This window comes from Pezoporus wallicus, unplaced genomic scaffold (assembly GCF_028554395.1).
Source record: "Pezoporus wallicus isolate ANWC-B61680 ecotype Strahan unplaced genomic scaffold, APGP_CSIRO_Pwel_v1 contig_5418, whole genome shotgun sequence".
Taxonomy (NCBI): domain Eukaryota; kingdom Metazoa; phylum Chordata; class Aves; order Psittaciformes; family Psittacidae; genus Pezoporus; species Pezoporus wallicus.
This window is the reverse complement of record NW_026640709.1, coordinates 336,046-355,607: the sequence shown is the minus strand read 5'-3', so window position 1 is coordinate 355,607 and position 19,562 is coordinate 336,046. Positions and strand designations below refer to the sequence as shown.

The 19,562-nt window shown below is 40.3% G+C and overlaps 1 protein-coding gene across 7 annotated transcripts in view; it reads left to right on the top strand.

Annotated features, from left to right (window-relative positions):
* SMOC1 (SPARC related modular calcium binding 1) overlaps positions 1 to 19,562 on the top strand; it is a 138,510-nt gene that overhangs the window by 78,468 nt on the left and 40,480 nt on the right. For 6 of the 7 annotated variants that reach the window (XM_057420125.1, XM_057420124.1, XM_057420123.1 and 3 more), the window contains exons 6-7: positions 8,869 to 8,958; positions 13,977 to 14,057. In XM_057420125.1, the coding sequence (XP_057276108.1) occupies positions 8,869 to 8,958; positions 13,977 to 14,057 (171 nt within the window). The remainder of the gene's footprint in view (positions 1 to 8,868; positions 8,959 to 13,976; positions 14,058 to 19,562) is intronic. The other variant, XM_057420121.1, reaches the window with a different exon arrangement.

Genomic DNA, 19,562 nt, shown 5'->3' with positions numbered 1-19,562 from the left:
CGTCCTTTGCTCCACTTCCCACTCCTCAAAAGCAGTTGAATTAGTCTTTTTTACCGTGCTTACGTGGCTGGTGAGGATGGGATCGCAGTTTGTGCTGCAGAATACTATGTTCTGAAATTATCTGCTGTGATGTAAACGGTTTACATGTAAACGTCATGCATTTACATGTAGCATTTCTAGGCAAGCTGTACAGTGGGAACAATGCACTCTAGGTCAAAGAGGGATTTTAGTCCCTGCTGCTGCCTAGCTGATTTCATGAGGTATATGGACAATACAAAGTAGGATGAGTTCTGACACCATGGCATCGGGAATATGCCTGTTTTTCAAGATAAAAGTATTGCATTGTTTATACAGTCGTTAAGAAATTACTTTTTTGATTATTATCTCAGCAGGATGGCAGGAACAGCAGCAGGACAGAAAAGATGCAGCAATACCAGGAAAACACTGCCTTCTTCCAAAGAATTACAAAACTTTGCCTCGTAGGGAAGGAGGAGGGAGGGGAGGAACTGAGCTCAAAGGGAGAAATGGTCAAATCTGATACAATGGAAATGGTAGATTAACAAAAGTATATATGACTTGCGTCTTAGCAGCTCCCTGAAGAGTCTTTGAATAGATGTTAAGCAGGTTTGGTTTTTTTTTAACTTTTTAATTTTTTTTTCTTCTGGTTGATGATTGCAGGGTGTATTTCTAAATAATACAATGCCATATGATTTTGGTGTAGCTTCACAAATGAAGCTACTTCAGGGAGTGTTGAGGGAGGGTGGGAATAGCAAGTCCCTGAAGATGGCAGGGGGACAATGCCTTCACAGCTCGAGAGAGATTCCATATTGATCAAAATAAAGCTTTTTGTGCAACTTTAAACTGGAGATGGTCTCAAACTAGCTTGACCTTTATTACCCACTCCTCCTTTTCAGCAGATAAAGTTCAAATCTGGCCTTTGGTGTTTATTTTCCCATTACTTTGAAATCTTTGAAGAGACCTGTTTTGCTTTTTATGTAGGAATTTGGCTGTGCGTCTGAAAACTGTAAAACTGCATAAGGTAAACCTATGCAGAATGATGAATCTTCTCCACCCAGGCTTCATTGTATTTGACCTTAGAAGTGCTCTATTAACCAGTCTGAAATCTGATCATCTGGTGGTTCTCTACTCATCTCTTACAGGCAAATTCCTTTGAAAGAAAAGATCTCTGTGTTAGACTTTGGCCCCAAAATGAACTGAAAATTCTAGTTAAGTTCTAGTGTGCAGGTTCCTTGTTCTGAATTAGTTCTCTATTCAGGCTGCTTGAGAGATACTGCTGCTTCTTGTCCAAGTCTACAAAATTGGTTGACTGCTGTTTGCTCTTCACAATTTAGAGAGAAACTGGATGAAAACCAAGAAATCTTATTTCACAGGTCTCATGGTTTTGAACCCCTCATTTATTACTCACTAGAACAGAAAAGACCACATGAACTTGTGGCTCCCTGCTGTCCTCCCAGATTAGTTGACAGCACTGTAGTTGGGATCTTAGCTTGAGAAAGGGGAGAGCGATGGGCAAGCCTCAAGTTTGAATTAGGTGAGTGCTTTAAATGCTGGATTTAATTATTTTAAGGTTTTTGCTTTGTCTTCTGCTTGGAAGCATGCCTGCATACCTGAGGAAAAATATTCTTTGGAATGCTATATTTCTAGGAGTGGGTTAAAGCAACAACTTTTCAAAAGTACTGAAGCAAATTTGCATCACTAGAAAGCTTGCAACCAGCCCAGCTTAATTCTCTGAGCCTTCATGGATGAATCTGCTTGTTCCTAGAATAACACGAATGTCTGTCTGCACTGGCACTAAAATCCATGAGTTTTGCCATCAAAGTGTTGAAGTATAATGGTTTAGTTTTCAGCTGCATTATCCTCCATGCAGCAGAATTAGGAAGAATTTTTTTGTTCTTCCCAGAAAGGTTTGCATAACTTACAGAAGTGAGTCAGGTATTTAAGTGGTAATTACCATAGGGCTTGGTTCAACCTGCAAAGTTCAAATCTGAATCTGGATCTGAACTTTCCCAGAGGCAGGGGGCGTGTTTGGACATTGTGTTGGTTTGACCTATTATAGTTCTGAAATGCAGGTCCAGATGTATCTTCCCAAGTATGAGACTTTCAGGGCCACTTTTTTTGTTAAACTGACTCCTTTTAAATGATACATAATGGAAATAATATAAAACTGGATCTCATTTTGGGGAAGAGCTTTGTGTCTGAAGGGTAGTATCTTGCTGTGCCTCTGTTTTTCAAAAGAAGCTGTTTGAAAGCTGCAAAAATGAGAAGTTAGAGGGCAGATTTGTTTTGGCTAATTGCTGTAGAAGTATCTGGAGAACTTAAGCAGTAAATGAGGACTTTGGATTTTAGAGAGAGCCTATCTGAATCTTGGGATTCAACAGTTTTAAAAACATGGAATCCCAGAGACTAGAGCATTGCTATTAATACGGAGTGCTGCTTCAGAGCCCTTTTGACACATTTGCTTTTGAAGGACCAGGCCCAGGAAGAGGGAGCTCTTTGTTTGCAGTCAGAATAAACTCATTGTACACCCAGACAATTAACTCTTCAATCGACTTGCCAGCCTCTGTAAAGCACTCGGTCCCCTCTCTGTCTATCTTCAGTTTTATTCAGACATTTAAGCGCACCAATGTTTTTTGTTTATTATTCTGAAAAAGTCCTTCACAAGAATAGTCAGAGCAGATCAACATTATCCTCCCAGCAGCATTTATCTCCGCCTGGCAGTGAATGTGTCAATCAGGAATCAAAAAGCCAAACAGAGGAGGCTTTGAATTGTGTCATGGGGGTCAGAGTTACTTCCAGCTGTCTGTGCGTGGGATAGGCTTTCTTACAGGGAAAAGAATTGAGCTGCCATACAAATGCACTGACTACATTGGACCACAAAGTACTTGGGGCCTGAGTGGCTTTTTTCATGTTGATGCACCTGCGAGGGAGATGTGAGAAGAAAGGGGGGGAACTAATGCCTTCCTGAAGGAGAGGGGGAAGACTCCTTATCCTATCTGGGTGATGCCTGAAATGCAGTGTTGAAGTAAACAGTGCCTGTGTCTGTATGGTGTACAAAATAATTGATGTAGGAAGGGAAGAATCACTGCAGTGACAGCGCAAGTCAGCCTTTGCAGTTAAGAGCTGCTTAAGCCATACAGAGCTCTTTCATGTTCAGCACTTGGGCATATTTTCACCTTTTTAAGCAAAACTTTTCTGTATTTTGATCCGTGTCCAAGTATTTGTGGGCTGTTATAGCCAAAGGGATCACATTATTGCTGTTTCTTAAAAGGAAGGCAATAAAGAGTGAAAACTCGTTTTTGCTGATTTGGTTTAAAAAGTTGGGGTTTTCCTTAACAGCTGTGGGATCTCCATGCATAGACATGGTTGGGCTTGATGATCTCAAAGGTCTTTTCCAACCTAAATGATTCTATGGTTCTGTGGAAAGGGGTGTGAAAACCTGGCAGGGAAGTCTATCTGCACTGGTGCATTTCAATTTCAGCTGCTTGGCAAGAAATTATCTTGATTTGGCTGGATTGTAAGAATTTCAATTTTTTTTTGGCATGAATGCTAACTTTCTCCATTAATGTTGGCAATATATGTCTGTGCATAAAAGTTGCTGGAATAAACATGTATGTTTGTGTAAGACCCCATGTAGTGCAGCGCAGGTTTTGTTGTCTTTTTTTTTTATACTTTAAACAATACCCCCAAGCCTGGGGGTAATACACAGAAATGTCAATGTTGTAAAATTGTATTTGAACTGCACAGATACAGGGAGCTTGAGCTGACCTGACAGGTCTTTGCTGCATCTGAGTGGTTACTAAAGCCACAAAAAGGTGTACATATGACTTAAGTCCCTAAGGAGTGCTTAAGCCTAGGAAGAACTATTCTCCCTTCCTGTTGGTTTGACAGACCCACTAAAGGTGGTCTGTGCTGCATAGAACAGGACAAGTTGAGAATTCACTCTCTGTCCTGGCTGTCTGTGCTCTAAGTTGCCTATTTAGCTTGAGCTATGCTCAGTAATGGCTCACCCCAAACCAGATGATGGTAAGTGAAAGAATCACTTGACACTGGAAAAAGGTTGCCTCCTCCCAAGGCAGAGCTATGCACTTATAATTTCCATCTTGTTATTCTATCAGGCTGACTCAAAGTCTGGGAACCATTGATGTTCAAGCTGTAGGCTTACAAAAAAGACTAGATTATACGCAAGGCCTGGATGGTTGAGTGCATAAGCACTAGCACACTATAAAATGGTAGAAATGGTTTAGTGTGAGGTGTCCCTACCCTTGGCAGGGGGGGTGGAACTAGATGATCTTAAGGTCCTTTCCAACCCTAACTATTCTATGATTCTATAAATGTTTACAGAGTGTCTCATGGGTTCTAACGAAAACACAAAAGTGATGTACTGAAGGTTGAGGTTGCTTAGAAAACATACACATCTTGGTCTGTTAACATGGTGATACAAGTATATAGATGACTTCTGCAGTGGATATATTTTCTTGGCTATATGTGATATGGGAGGTTATTTCTATCATGTAACTTTTTCCCTTTCTCCAGCTTCCTTTAGGTGGCTTGAGGCAAGAACAGTGACTCAGAGTAGCAGGCAGTTACTTCATATTCTTTTCCATAGTAATTTGTGCTTTTTCAGTGTCAGGGAGTTTACTTTTCTCCTGACAACTCAAGTTGCTCATGACCTCGGTGCCTGTTGTTCAAGTGAAAAATCACTTTAACAGTTGTCTTCCACGTGAACTGAATCTCCTTGTCTGTCAACCCGAGTATACGCTATAGTCGTTCCAGGTGTGGATGCTTGCTAGATATTCTGTAAGACTATGGGGGGGAAGTCCTAGGGGTGAATTAGGAAGTCCTTGCCCTCACTAGCAGTTGATCTGAATGTGTGAGTAATTGTTCCTGTTCTGAGTTATTGTCATGCTAATGCAACAAAAAACATTGCCTCTGACAGTAGTAGTGCAAGTGGGCGTCTGGTTCACAGCCACGGTATCTTCATGTGAAAATGGCTTAGGAAACATTGTTTGGACCTGCCTGTTTCACTCTTACTAGTGATAAGATAAAAATGCAATTTTTAAGTTAAAACTAGTTGAGACAGAAAAATCGGTTTAAGTTTTATGAGTGTGCCCTGGGAAAAGAAGGATTACTGGAGAGGAGTTTTTTGTCTTTAAAATGATGTCCCGTTGGGTATATATACTCTCAAGGTATTCTGTTGGGTGATGCTGTCTGCATTCAGTGGCTGTCTTGGAAAAAGAAAGTGGATATTCATGATGGTCTGTAAAACATTGTAGAGAAGCATGCCAATGCACTTTTCATCAAGGCTCTGAGAATATTCTGCAACCAAGGATATTCTCTTTGATGGTTCTGCAGTGTGAGTTCCTGATCTGAAGGCATTGCCATCTAGAGGGATTAGAGAAGCAGTTACTTGACCTCTTTGATCCCTCTGTGACATGCTCTGCATGAAGAACTATTACAGTTACATGCCTTTTTTGAAAGCATGGAATTTAATAGTTTTTGAAGAAAAGAATAAATTATATCTAATGAGCATACTTCATACCTTAGGCTCCAAAGTAACACTATCCTGTACATCTCATAATATTACAGGAGACCCCAGGTCTCTGAAATAGCTTGGTTTTCTGTTCTATGTTAAAATGCTTTTTTAAGGAATACAAACTGTTTGTTCAAAACTTTCAAGTATGTAAAATAGTTATTTAAGGAATAAGTTATTCCTTGTTTACCAGGAGCAAACAGGCCAGTGGAACAAATGTTCAGTGTGATGAACGGTGTATGGAGTGAGAGGGAAAATTAAATGAGGGGAGACAAGTATTAGGGTTATTCTTCTGCCCAAAGGGAATGGCAGTGAAACTTTTGCCATAAGCTACTTTGAAACACTGAGACCTACTGAGAATCCTCCAATTTAAGAAATAGATTTGGTAGTTTCAGAATAAGAAGCTGGCAGCTGGGAAGTGAGCATGGTGTTCTTAATAAAGTGCAATTTTTGTCTTTTATTTGACTATTTCATGACCTTTAAAAAAATAATCAGAAATATCCCTGGCTTTTGATTTTTGAAATATGGTGAGTGTAATTACAGGGCTCTTGCCTATTGTGTTTTTTTGTTTTTTTTTCTTGTATGTGTGATGAAAGAACTGTACTAACTTGAACAACAGGGGAGTAATTATACTTCCCTCTATTTGCAAAGCCCTTAATACTGTACTGGGTGCTGCTACAGTGTGGACTTAGTGACAATTTGGCCTTAGTAACCCAGTGAGGAAATGATTGTGTAGTTCACAGAGCTGTTTTATTGAGGTTATCTTAAACAGACCCCTCAGTTCAAAGGTTAGTTTGGTATTTTTGTCTATTTGCTGCATTTATTCTGTCACTGTTTAATAGTCTTCAGTAGCTTAATGGCTAACTTTGTACAAAAACTGCTATAAGACTCTCTTTAGGAAAAATGTATTTCTCTTTAGGAAAAATGTATTTCACAAATTATAATTGCTTACTGCCTCTGTTCTTCACACACACACACCCACACCCACACACGCACACACACGAGACTAAAAGAAACCTCCTGAACCTGAAGCATTCCAAGTTCTGCCAGATTTCACATAATGGTTTGGATAAAGTGCTGTGGCTTACATCCACTTCTAATTTTCTCCATTGTTGGCTTCTGGGTTGCTGCTTTAAATCTGAAAAGCAATTCTGTAATTACTTGGTGGAGAAGCATTCATCAGAACAATATGAATAAACTTATTATCACACTGGTAATTTTTTTATGCCAGGTCTCTTCCTATTTTGTGTAACTTCAGAATTAGTCACCTTTCCAGTTGTTCTATAAGTACCTTTTGCAGTTTTGGGTTGGTTTCTCAATCTGTAAAGCCAACCATGCTGATTACATACTGCTCGCTGCTTCATTACAGTGTGAAGTGTCATCCTAAACAAATAACAAGCCTTAGCTGTGGTTTCTGGGATCTTGCAGAAGCAGAGCAACCCATTTTGACAAAAAAAAACCAAAACAAACCAACAACAAAAAACCAACAGCTTTTATTCAAAGATTTCTTTAAAGGGCAAAATCTTCATTCTTGTAAATTAAGCAGAATTGGGGATTGATTTTTTTTTTTTATTCCTGAGAAATCAGTTGTTCTAACTTTTAAAGAAAAGTACTGCTTATCCATGTTACTGGTAATACCCAGTAACAGGAAAACTCTGAACATGATTTGACTGGGAAATGGTAAGTATTTTCTCTTCCAAATTTTGTTTGTTTCCTTGCAGTTAAGCATAAACTCAAATGCAGTGAGGAAGAGGGGAAAATGACAACAGAGTGTGTCTTGCTTGTTTCTGTCAACCTCCTTTACTTCAGTGGCTCTCTGAGGTTGAAATTGAATTACCAGCACACTTTTGCTTTCTGTGAATTAGATTACCTGCTGTGGAAATGCATAAAATTAATGATCTGTGGAAGAGGTGTTTAGGCTTTTCTCACTTTATAAAACTGCAAATGCAGGTATGTGTGTATAAAATAGTCTACATGCCTCTGTTTTCCATCTCTGCCCTTCTTTCCCCCTTCTAATGGTCTCATACTTTTGTAATTGGAACTAATATAAGGGAAGGCTGAAGGCAGTTATTGCTACCTCTAGGAGGGGCTGGCCTATGCACCTTTCCTCCAAATTTTGACTGCCGTGTGCATCTGATAGCCATGGAGATGGTGGGAAGCTTGGCTTTTCTGTCATGGACTCCTCCCTCCAACTGATTTTTGCTGTGTAACTTTGCATTTTAGGTTACTGCCCACTTTGCTGTCTAGTGTTACCTTTGTCCATAACATATGCAAAAAGCAGTTGTAACAAACTGTAAGTTTTAAAAGTCACTGTATTCAAACAAGGGGGAAAAAAGGCAATTCTAGGCTAATCTCATCTTAGTTTACATGCCACCACTATTTTATTTTCTAATTTTGCAATGTAACAAAGATCTTCCTTTGCAGTTTCTTCCAGCTTAGCTTGCCCCCAGGCAAAAGTTTTGCCTCACTTAACATTATGCCACTGTTCAAGTGCTGTGTAAAGATGCTCCAAGTTAGGGATTGAAATCCAGATCCCTCTGAGTGTGAAGGAAATTAGGCTCAGTCTGAATCCAAGCTGGGGCAGTAGATAATACAATGAACAGGCGAACAAAGCCGAACAGAGTGTAAACTAAACACTTTTCCCTGTGGTCCATGTCTAAATATTGAGATTTATAGTTCCTATGGAATCCTCCTCTGGTTTAAACTTTTAATTATGAAAGACTTGTGGTCAGAAGACATGGAGTGCTCTCATATGAATGAGAGAAAAGCTCTTTTTCCACGATTTTGCTATTAGAAGACATTGCCACAGCATTGCAATTAGTGAATGCCTTGATGCAGGCATTGTGAGAAAAAAGATTTGCGATTGACCATCCCTTTCTAACAGCTCTGCAGTGAATGCTGGTGCCAGGTTCTGCGCAGGTAAGTTACAGAAGAAGAGGTTTTCTTTTGAACAAAAAGAATAAGGAGAAATACACAATGGGGCGGCAATCTCCAGACTTCTGTTATCTCAGGAAATGACCTGTGTAGGATGTATGACCTGAAACTAAAAAGGTGATTGCGTGATGAGTGCAACAAGGGGAAAGTGCCAGGTTATGAGCACCGATGGTTTGGGGAGGGAGAGGGGAGGAAGAGCGGGGGGCTTCTTCTAAGTGCAAGGATATTGCTTGATGCATGCTTGCTATGTAAAATGTTACTGCTGTTAGTATAAACTGTATTCTTTCTGTCTTCTCTCTCTTCTGGACTTGGCCGGGCCATGTACAAATCCCAATCATTCAACAGTACTGGAGAGTAGATAGTATTTACCTCAATAATGGTAGTTTCTTTTCGATTCTTTTTAACCCTCAATTCAGATGACGGTTCGAAGCCAACACCTACCATGGAAACCCAGCCGATTTTTGATGGAGAAGGTAAGAACATCCCTCAAAATACTAATAACAAAAAAAGCTACTTCCCTCTCCCTTTTCCTGAGGATTTATGGCTCAAATGCTTTCTTTATCCTGCAAAGCAGAAAAGCCAGTGAATCTCGTAAGTTATCCAAATTTCACAGTGCCCTTGGGACCTGAGGCATTTTCCCTAATCCTTTTACATCCTCCCCTCTTCCCTGGAATCCAACAATAACACCAGTTGATGAGATTCCTGAGGTAACCTTGGAGGAAAAGGTGTCACAGCAAAAAAAAAATGTTCATCAAGTCAGACATGGCAACTTTCCTAGACTGTCCATATTCCCTTGTTCTCTCCACCCTCATGATACCAGTGCTGGGAGTTTCATAACCTCTGCAGTGCATTACGGCTTCACAAAAGGGAGGGCAGTGCTAAACCACAGCTTGTGAATACTGAGTTGGAAGAAAATTGCTGGGAGGTTTCTTTATTTAACAATTACTTTTATTGACGCACATACTATTTAAGCAAATGAAGTCAGTATCTTGGGCCCACTTAATTCACGGCCCACCAAGGCAGTTTCCTTCTCAAATGAGCTGATCTTGTGATTGTATAACTTTGGAAAAGGAATATTGGATGTTAGTCCATTGAAAGCCTTGAAACAAGGATAAAAAGGTTGTCATCACAGAGGGCTCGAGGCTTTTGTACATACAAAAATAAATACCAGTGGGGGTAGTGGTCCTTGGGTAGTGAATGGGCTGCTTATGCCTTGCATATTACTTAGAAGTAGTGCAAGTTTTCTACATCTTTAAATCCACAGCCATTATGGTCAAGCTATGGGCTGCAGCTTGAACCACTTTGTGACCCACCTGAATCTGTGGACCAGAAGGCAATGAAGGAAAACCTATGACTTTTCATACCTGACTGTTGTATTTGAAACTTTTTTTAAACTGGATCAAAGTCAGAAATGGGGACTACTGAGCAAGAGTAGGTGGTGCTGCTGCCTACTCTTGCTTTCTTGTAAAAACAGGTGATGGGGTGGGGGGGGGTTATTGCTAAAATAAGCTTATTTAATGGGAAGATGCTGTAGTCCTGTCACTTCCATTTAGTGACTGTAGGTTTGTAAGAATCTTCTTGTGAGCTTTGAGAAACAAAGCAAAGCCCTCAGAGCAAAAAGCATTTTAAAATAAACAAAGGAGACTGAAGCCATGCTATCTCTTGTTTATATCAAAAGACAGTTCCTCCTGGCAGCAAGCTGATGTTGTATTAAATTGCTGTTTGTAATCACAAACTTCTGGTCTTTAAGTTTTCCCCTGAGAGGGTGCCCATAGATATTCAAAGGAAAGAATGCACCAGTAAAACACAGGAGTGAGCTGATCTGGTTAATACAGCCTGTTTGCAAGCTCCCTCTTAGGAGAGACTTTACATTTTGGTCATTCACATAGAACTGGGCAAAGTTCTTGAGAAACGGTGCCGTGAACAGATCTTTTCTGGCCCTTCTGGTGACAGGCAGAGTCAGAAAAGAAGTCATCTTCTGTGAAAAACGTTTTCAATGAAAAAGCTTTGCATTGATTTGTAAATGGAATCAAGTCTGATAAATGGACTTGAACTGTATGATGAAAGATTGCCTCTCACAAATCTTGCAATATATTATGCAAGACCTTATCTCCTAGACTTCTAGAGAGAATGACTAATGCAATGGCTTCCTGTTGTTTTAGCAGTGTCCCTCATGACTTGGGAGAAGAGAATATGACAGGCAGATTAAGCTATGCACCAATGAATAACCTCTGCTAAGTTTGTCACTCTGTATTTTTGTCATCCCTGTTAGTTAAATAGGACTCACTAGTTTTCAGTGTTGGTTGTAGCAATAAGCACAACAAAATCCATTCTGGGTCTGAACAAAAGTTTGTGTAATCTACTACCTTTAAGCATACTGTCCTCAATAGTGACTTAAAGTGGGTACATCAGGAACAGCATAAGTGTATAGCCTGGGGAAGACTTAAAAGTGGCCTAATAGCAGCCTTCCAATATCTACAGAGAAGTTTATTAAGAAGAGGGAGTGGGGATTTTCACAGGAATGTACGATGTGAGACAACAGTCATAAATTGAAACAAAATGGTTGGACAGGATATAAGGAAAAACTTAGTCACCATGAGAACAAGAAGGCAGTGGAACAGATTGTTCGAAGAGGTGAAACTCTGTCTTCCTTTCCGTGCCAGTTAAAGGCATGAGCAACCTGGTCTGTTCTTATAGCTGACCCTGTCTGGAGCAGAAGGTTGGACTGGATGCTTCAGGGTGTCATCCTGAAAGATTCGCTTCATTCTATCTGAGTAAACATGTCACGGCACTTCAGTAGCATACTCTCCCAGTGTCTTGGGTAGGTCTTCCTGAGGAATGGCTTGTACTTGGTGTCTGACGCATCAGATGGCATAAAAGGACGAAACAGTTGTCCATCCACATGTCAGGTATTTAGATGTTCAAAGGAGTTAAAGACAAAATCCCATTTAATTTCAGTGGGCTGGAGACGTGCTGGGCTTCTGAAAACCTGTGCATTCAAAGTCAGGCAACCAGGATGGAGCTGGTAGAAACTTGAATGGACAATAAAAATGTGGAATTTCTTTTTGTGCTTCATTTTTGGGTGTCTACTTTCAATCCACAAGGGGCTAAATTTTTTCAAAGAGCATTACATACGTTCAGCTGCCCCTGAAATATGTGATACCTCTTGGATGTCAGCATCTCCAAGGTGAAGGTTCACCTTTCTCATGTTTTCACCTACATTAGAGGGTAATGAAAACTCACATTTCAGATATAATTTCCCCTCCCACTCCCTACCATCCTCCCTGAAGGCATAACAGAGCAGTGCCAGAGATAATGTATATCAGATAATTTAAACTCTCCTGTCCAAGGCTTGAATCATAAAGCAGCCATCTCTTTAAAAATTATTTCACTTCATTACAATGCAGATCTTGGTGATGTTTGTAGTGAATCTCCTCTTAAGACAAGATTTTTCTTTGCAGTATTTTATTAATGGTCCTTGCTATAGTTTTGAATTAAAAAAGTTCCATTCCCTTCTGCACTTCTAGGCTTTGTTTTCTTTTCATACACCCTCCATTTAGTTTCAATCTGTAAGTTGTTTTTTTTGTTTCCTAAAGAATAACTTCAAATATCTTCTTTTTTTCTAAACTTTACCTTTTAGCTCAGTGGGAATCTACTTTTTCCACAGATCTGTTGCTCAGAGGAGTCTATGTTGCTTACCTGTATTCCAAAAATTCTTTGGCCTCTTTGACTTTGGTTGTCCCTCCTTTTTCCACTGTAGACATAACCAGTCCGTATAGTGCAGAGTCAGAGCTAAGTTTCACCCCAGACTTAGGAAGTTTGATCTTGCATTTTTGGTTTATGTACTTTTTCTACTTCTGTGCTTCTCCCCTTTCTACCTCTCACCCAGTGTTTAATTTGACATAGTTCTTCCCTCAAAAGGCCCAAAGTATATAGGTATATATATTTATAGGAGTGCATCATGACTAAGTGATGATAAAATAGTGTAGTGGAACCTTCAGATAAGGCAGTCTTTGTTAAGCAAGCTTTTACTACTGCTGGAATATCAATGTCAAACCTATACTTCCATATGAAAAAATGCCCTGAACATGATTTCAATAATGCCTATAATGAATGTAGCTGAAAACATTTAGGAAGGAAAAATTCCCTTTCACTTTCCTTCATGCTTTTGTAATGTATAATCAGTTTCTCTTGTAGTCAGCTAGCTTTTCCCTGGCAGATCAGATCCATGTAAATGTCACAAAGGAGCAGGAAAAGCCTTATAAAAACTTCTTAGAGGGACTTAAGGCAAACTGCAGGATCTAGTATTTAAGGCATGCTCTTGTGGAAACTGAAAAAGTTTCAGAAGATACCAGTTCTGAAAATGTTTTTCTTTAGGAAAACCTTTCCTTTAGGAGCTCTAGCCCATGGTATTGAGTACTGCTTTGTTCAGTTCTAATCAAATGCTGATTTGGTGTCATTTCTGCAGCTTAGGGCAGGTTCTGTGTTTTGAAGTAGATAGTAACACTTCAGAGGAGGTGCTCTAAGCACTTTTTTTCCGCAAATATATGTTTGGATATCGTGGTTGTAGTGCATCAGATACACTTTTCTAACCAGAACTTGTTTTTTTAACAGACTTCCTTTCGTGTCTTTCCAGAAATATCTTAATTTCTCTGCCTATTACTTCAGATTTTATTCTTGCTTGTTTTAGGGAACTGACTGTGGTCAGCTCTTCTTGCGCCGTTAAGGTTATATTTAAAGTCTCAATTGACTTTTTAAATCAGTATATACTGAAAACCAATATATACTATAGCACACAATATAACCTTTGAGATCTGTAAGACTTAAGGGGAAAGGCCTTAGACTTGAGAACTTAAGAGGTGGGGGGTGGAGGGGAGGTACTGTCTGGAATGGGAAGATAATGAGATAACCTTGTAGAAGATTAACAAATGTTGCTTCGTAAGAGGTGGAAGACCTCACTAAGGAATAAGCCAATCTCTATGAAGATGATGGATCAGTTAAGGCATGATTGTAGCAAGCATCTTGTCTTCTTTGAAGAGAGGCTGAGTTTGTGTTGTTCAGCCTTGAAAAGAGAAGGCTTCAGGGAGACCATAGAGCAGCCTTATGGTACCTAAAGGGGGCCTATAGGAAAGGTAAGGAGGGAGTTTTTACAAGGGCAGGTAGTGACAGGACAAGGGGTAATGGCTTTAAACTGAAAGAGTGTAGATTTAGGTTAGATATAAGGAAGAAATTCTTTACTGCAAAGGTGGTGAGGCACTGGCACAGATTGCTCAGAGAAGCTGTGGCTGCCCCATCCCTGGCAGTGTTTGAGGCCAGGTTGGATGGGGCTTTGAGCAACCTGGTCTAGTGGAAAGTGTCTCTGCTCATGGCAGGGGGTTGGAACTAGATGAGCTTTAAGGTCCCTTCTAACCCAAACCGTTCTATGAGTAACAACCATGTATATTTACTAGTTGCTGTAGGTTTTTTAAGGCTGTTATTTTTTCTCTTTCAGAAATCACAGCACCCACCCTTTGGATTAAGCACTTGGTCATCAAAGATTCCAAATTGAACAGCTCCAATATAAGGAATTCAGGTAATGGTCTAATGAAGAAAAAAAAAATAAAATTCTTTCAACTAGGCTGCAGTCCCTCACAGTCTTGTCTTGTTTCACTCTTCTTTCATTGTACCTGTCCTGCTGCTTTTCAGTGTTGCAGGGTTTGAAGTGCAGGCTGTAAGAGAATTTCAGAGAGTGTCCTTTTTTTGTGTCCAGAAGGCCACAATCAGTGTGTAATGAGAGATGTTTGTGTTTCCCCAAACCCTATCGGGGGAACCTCTGATTTCTTCATCTGTTGATTCATCCCAGCCAGCTGTCATCTTTATTCTGTTTGTTCAGCAGTCTTTCATGGATGTACGAACTGATGCATTTAGCTCTGAGTTTTGAGCTGTGGTTTTGGTCTGAGCAGTTGAGAAATTACAGAGAGGGGCTTCTTTTCTAGCAATTTCAAGATTCTTCTGTGCGGGTTATATTTTTTGCTGGAGAAAAGATTGGATTATTTCACAACTGCAAGTAGGTTATTTATGTTTGGATCTAAGTAAATGCTGAAATTATTTTTGTGGGTAATAGGGTGGGTAAGGGAAGACCCGAGCATAAAAAAACATCAAATAAAAATTCATGACCATGTGTGGGAACAGGGGCAGCAGGAGGATGTGAAGGTGAGATGTAAACCTTGAGGTTGGAGATGAGGGTGAAACTGCGTGGAGTCACTGAAATCACTAGAAACTGGAATAATCTGAAGAGGGAAGTTAGGGATTCTTGATGAGGATGGTTTCTATCTGATATATTTTAACTAAAGTGGGGGAAAGAAAAAAGGTAGATGGAATATCAAAAGAAGAAAATTGCTTTAAGCCATGGGTTTACTTTTAAGGTTTAAATAGGAGCTGCTACTATTGCATATATTTCATGAAATAATATATGCCTAGAGCAGCTGTTGGGAATAACTCCAGTCCCCAGACAGATAAATTGGGATAGCTTGAAGTACTTCAGCACCTGATATGTCTGGATTAGCCAGAGAGCATTCATAGTGCTCAGCAGTACCCTTAACCTTCCCAACTGCAGGGTGAAATCAGTGCTAGGTTAGGTGAGAATATTTTGCTGCAGAGTGTAGAATTGCTCTTCACAGAAGCACATCCATCATTGGCCAGACCCCAGTTTTAGCAACAGTCTTCTGTTGCCTCACTTCCTGACATTTTTTGTAGCAGGGTGGTTCATGTAGAAACTGTAGGTCTATCAGCGTTCTTCTTTAAGGATGTATTTCACAGTAGAGCAAATGCAGCTTATGTTTTGTAAGCTGCTGGGACAATAGTGCAATTGAAGGTGATGGTTTAATATTAAAATCTTATGTAATGGGTCCTACCTATCTTGGAGACCATTCTTTCTGATGCAGCAAACCTGGTAGCTGCGATGGAAGGAAGAGTTCCTAGATTTGGGTTCTAGGAAGCTGGAAAGGGACTTGGGAGCAGGAGGGTCTTTTACTTGCGAGCCTGCCTCCCACCCTTTCTTGGCTTGACAGTACCAAAGCAGGCTGGCTTTCACATTGTAAAGTCAGTTGGTTAGTTCAGGTGTTTAGTCATGAAGCTGCCTGATGTAAGCCAGGTATTTTGTTTATTGAACAGTTCCTTTTCTGAGTTTACTTTTGTCCACTTTTTTTTTTTTTTCCAATTGGTTCTGATATTCCATCAAGGTTGTTATGGGTGCATGCTACAAATCAAAAAGAAATGATCTTCTGGAAGATTCAGGAGTTCCATATGAGGTGGTTTCTACAGTAATCTCAAAGGAGATGTGTGGCCGACCTTACTGACTGCCGTGACAGACACTCATTTGCTGCATGATCTCATTAAGAGACTGGGTTGCAAATTGTATCCCCCAGTTTCCACATTAGGCCTTACAAATAAACAGCCATTTCTTTTTTTTACACCAAATTACTGATATCAAGAAATGCTGTCTAGGGCTATGGTTCACCTGATATTAGGTGTGGACTGCTTTAGTCTGTTTCTTTTCAACCAGTGAAGCCTAGTAGTGCACCCTTCTTTGGTGTCTCTCATTCCTTTTATCCCTTGTCATATACATAGGGCGGGTGAGACTGAACAATAAAGAGTTGGGAGGATGAGTATAATTTAGAATTGGGTTCTTCAAATGTCTTCAAGTCTGTCTTGGCTGAAGATGATGAAAGAGCTGTCATGAAATAGGCATGCAAAATTGGGGGATGTTTTTAATTGCTTTTGGCTGTTGTCAGCTTGAAATATTAATGCTCAGCACATTTCTGATTTTTCGTTTATTTTTCAAGGGTTAAAGTAAGTTTTACAAGCACAAGATTGGATATTTGAGTTTGGTATTCCCTCAGCTACATTGTCACTCTGAGCTTGCACTTACTGTCTTGAGGTAGATACAGCCTGGTATCTTCTTGCAACAATTTAGTTGGGATGACTGTAATTAGAGAAGAGAAAAGATCTAGTGGATCATCTAATCTACTGCTTTAGGGCTAGTGAATGTGCTGTATGAAGAGCAGCATTTTCTAGTGTAGCATAAATGCCTTAGGCAATAAAGATTTCACATCTTCCCACAGAAAGCTGCTCTGCTGTTTGAACTTAATCCCAGGATTTTTCTTTTTGCAGTATCCAGCCTAACTCTTCTTTTATTTGTGTTCTTTTTCATTAGTCTTGAGCTCTTGAAAGCCTGCCCTATTCCTTGGAGTTTGTATACTGTAACACTTAACCCTGATCTCTCTCCTCCCTGCAGTGGTTAAATAGCCCTGTCCTTTGCAGTGAAGAGAAGTTCAGCAGATACTGCTGTCAGAGGGCATGTCCTGCTCTCTAATTAGCACAGACACTGGATGTCTTGGAAAGCTAGCATCATCACTATATCAATCACGAAGAGAATTTAAGAATTGCTATATGAATATAAATAGGCTCTGTAATTTGCTGTCATTGTCTCTAGTCGATGTTAGTCAGGTAGCTGACCATTTCAGAGCTGGTGATACTCCATGGTACATATGCAGCCTGGAGCCCAAGGAGCTGCATTTGAAATCTGAGTGTTCCACATTCCGTGTAGTATTAACAAACAGAACAGGTTCTCCTAAACAGTCCTCACTTTTGGAGTGGGTATGTTTTGCTTGGCATGTGTAAATGCTAATTAAGCCTGGGGATCAGGAAAAGCAGAATGACTGTAGCCTGGTGATTAGAGCATTTGACTGAGGATCTATATTTCTCCAGGCATTCTGCCAGTGAATTTTTCTATGCTAAGTAAAGCAGCATTGCTGGGAGGGATTGCTCGTGGTGTTCACCAGCCCACCTTAAAAAATGAAGGGACAACTAGATCCCTTTCTCATTAGGGTGAGATGCAGGTTCAAATCTTCTCAGTCAGAGGCAGGAACCAAAATACAAACATGCTCTAACATCTGGACTGTTGAGCAGCTGAGAAGTGATTGTTTTTCTACACTTACAAACTAAGTCATCTGCCTTTAGCCCCAAAGTCAGTTTTTCTTTCTGGGGCAAGTGAAAGGTCTAGATCAACACAATATTTTTTGACAGGAGCTTTTTTGTTGTTTGTTTTGAATTGATTTTCACCTTCCCCAAACATGCATACCCATGTGTGCACATACGTGGATACCCCAAAGTAAGGCTGTTATTTAGCACTGCCCTCTGTAATGTGTGAATTATTTTTAACACTGCCAGAGCAGGAGGTGATAGAGATGGGACCTTCACAGTGGCCATTCTCTAATCAACATTGCTGGGAACTGTCGTCTTATTCTGCTTTTACTCTTTCAGCTTCCTACTTTCCTACCTCCTCTCCCCAGCCTATTCCAGCCTGCAACAGCCTGAATGATTACTTTTTTACGGCTCTTAATCTAGGGAAATACCTGATAAAGTATCCCCCTTCCAATAAAATAAATCTAATGATTGCCTGTTTGGGAGCATCCCCTCTCCCCTGAGGAATCTGTGGTTGTTCCTCATTTCCAGAGTTGGGTTATCTCCAAATCCATTTGTGCTACTTAGTGATTTGTTTTAGTTAGCAAGAGATTCCAGCCTGTATCCAGCTTACCCTGACAACCTTTAAGAAAACCACAGAGTGATGTAATGAGCTCATGCATGGAAAAATAAACAGCTCTAGAGAAACCAGCAGTAGCAGCCACAAGTAAGCATTCTGCAGTCACTAGGGTTTTGAACATGACGTTATTTGAAAGGGAAAATGAGTAATACATTAGCATTAGCAGCTGAAGACAGGTTTGTGTGTGCTTAATTAAAAAAAAAATAAATAAAAAATCCCATAGCTGTTTATTTCAAAATCTTACTTGTTGAATGAGGTCCAACTCCATGTGGCCTATTCTGTTCAGCTCTGGTACCCAAGCATCATGCATGCATCTCATGATAGCTTTCTGGTGATAGAGCTTTCTGCTGTCAGGAGCTCTTAGTGGACAGAGTATGACTGTACATGAGCTTTGAGAACAAGAATGGTGGTAAATTCATATTTCTTTTTGTTAATTTAATTTGTTTGGTGCCCAAACTTTAGGGATTGTCAAAGGGAGAAAGAGCTTGAAAGCTCCATGTCTATATATTCTTTTGCAAGAAGCAGAAGCACACCCTGCCATCCACCCCAGAAGAGGTCTACGTACTCTTGGGTGCAGTTTGTCTCCAGAGATCTGCACAGTGAGGTGGGATGTGATTAGATCAAGAGTACTACCAGGACCTGGCTTCTCTGGTTTGTCTGTGTTCTTTCCCTAAGTTTTACGGCAAGAAACCCCTCAGTTCCTCCTGAGTCAGATAGTCAGGTGAGACCAACCAACATATAACAGGGCAGGGGCAGCTGATTTGCCCTTAAAAAGGAATATGGCAATTTTGGTGTGATACTTTTGCTACTTTTCTACCAAAAATAGCTAAGGTTAGACAAAAGTTTGATTTGTTATTTGGACTTTTCCTTTTTAGTAGTGAAGACTAACCCACAAGGAGCTTGAATACCTGTATTGTTCTCCAGAGTGGGGAGACAGTGTACCCATTTGTGTTAAATGTGTAGTTATTTGGAGTCAGAGCAAATTTAATTGTGCCTTGGAAACATGGGGGCGGTTTCTCACCTGTCTATCGCATCTTCTCAGCCTTAGCTGTCTTGTCCTGCTGTTGGCATACAGCATTCCCCAGCTCGTTTAAAGACATGTGAGACCATGGGCTTCTGTTTCTCCTGCTACTTTTTTCCTGCTTTCTGTCTAAAGTAATTGTGCTTGTTCCAAGCTGACTGGCTGTCTCTCCATGCCAATTGTGTTAAGGTTAATGTCCAAATGTCTACTGTAGGCTCTTCCCCAAAATCTGTGGCTAATTAGTGTTAGGACACCAAGTGGAAGAGATGGGTGGAAGCACAAGTTGATCCTGCTTGAGCAGAAAAGCCAGTTGAGAAGGGGAGGCAGCCAGGCACAACTGTGGTTTGTGACATCTGAATAAGATTTTACAGTAGCATTGTAACTGTAGAATTTTGGTGCCTGGGAATGACATCCTAATGCTACTGCAGTTCTCCTTGGTGAACATTTTGGTGCTTCGGTATCCTCTGGGCATA